The 584-nt window shown below is 69.9% G+C and overlaps 1 protein-coding gene across 2 annotated transcripts in view; it reads right to left on the bottom strand.

Annotated features, from left to right (window-relative positions):
- Positions 1-254: 254 nt before the first annotated feature.
- Positions 255-584, bottom strand: part of SH2B2 (SH2B adaptor protein 2) — a 24,765-nt gene continuing 24,435 nt past the window's right edge. For both annotated transcript variants that reach the window (XM_040634895.1, XM_040634896.1), the window contains exon 10: positions 255-584. This exon is cut by the window's right edge and continues 58 nt beyond it. In XM_040634895.1, the coding sequence (XP_040490829.1) occupies positions 447-584 (138 nt within the window). In that variant the 3' untranslated portion in view covers positions 255-446.

The following is a 584-nucleotide window of genomic DNA, read 5'->3' as shown; positions in this document are numbered from 1 at the left end:
CTAGCGCCTTAGCTCTGTGCCTCCTTGGGGTACTGCCGGTTCTCCCCCCTGGACGTCTCTCTGCTGGACGGGGAGCTGGGTCCCCTCAAAGACAGAGCTGGGTGGGGGCCGGACAGCCGCCAGGCCCCTGTAGGCTTGATGGGGGGGAGGGAGGAGGTCGGGGTGCCATGTGTAGTATCCCTCCTCCTTCCCCGCAGTCCCAGAGGAGCGGTGTCCGAGACCAGGGCCGAAGAAAGGATGACAGGAGAGCCGAGTGCAGTCCCTAAAACAGGCTCTTTAATAACATTTATGTCTTCACTGAAGAGCTTCGCTTTTGCCACCCAGCGCCGGGCTGGGGCCGGGCGGGTCCTCTGGACGGACGGATGGACGGGCACCGGGGCGACCGCAAGGCGGGCGGCGGGCGGCGGGGCCGGGTGGCCCCAGGGCCTTGGCGCCGCCGCGCAGGCCTAGTAGAAGGAATACTGGTTCTCCACGGCGCGCGTGCGGCCCCGCGCTCCTTCGCCTGGCGCGGCGTCCGGGGGCTCGTCGGCGCCGCCGCCCGCCGCCTCCAGGAGGCGCTCGGCGCTGTTGCTGCGGCTGCGCGC

Source organism: Ursus maritimus, unplaced genomic scaffold (genome assembly GCF_017311325.1).
Source record: "Ursus maritimus isolate PB19 unplaced genomic scaffold, ASM1731132v1 scaffold_2, whole genome shotgun sequence".
Taxonomy (NCBI): Eukaryota; Metazoa; Chordata; class Mammalia; order Carnivora; family Ursidae; genus Ursus; species Ursus maritimus.
This window is presented reverse-complemented; position numbering and strand designations above follow the sequence as displayed.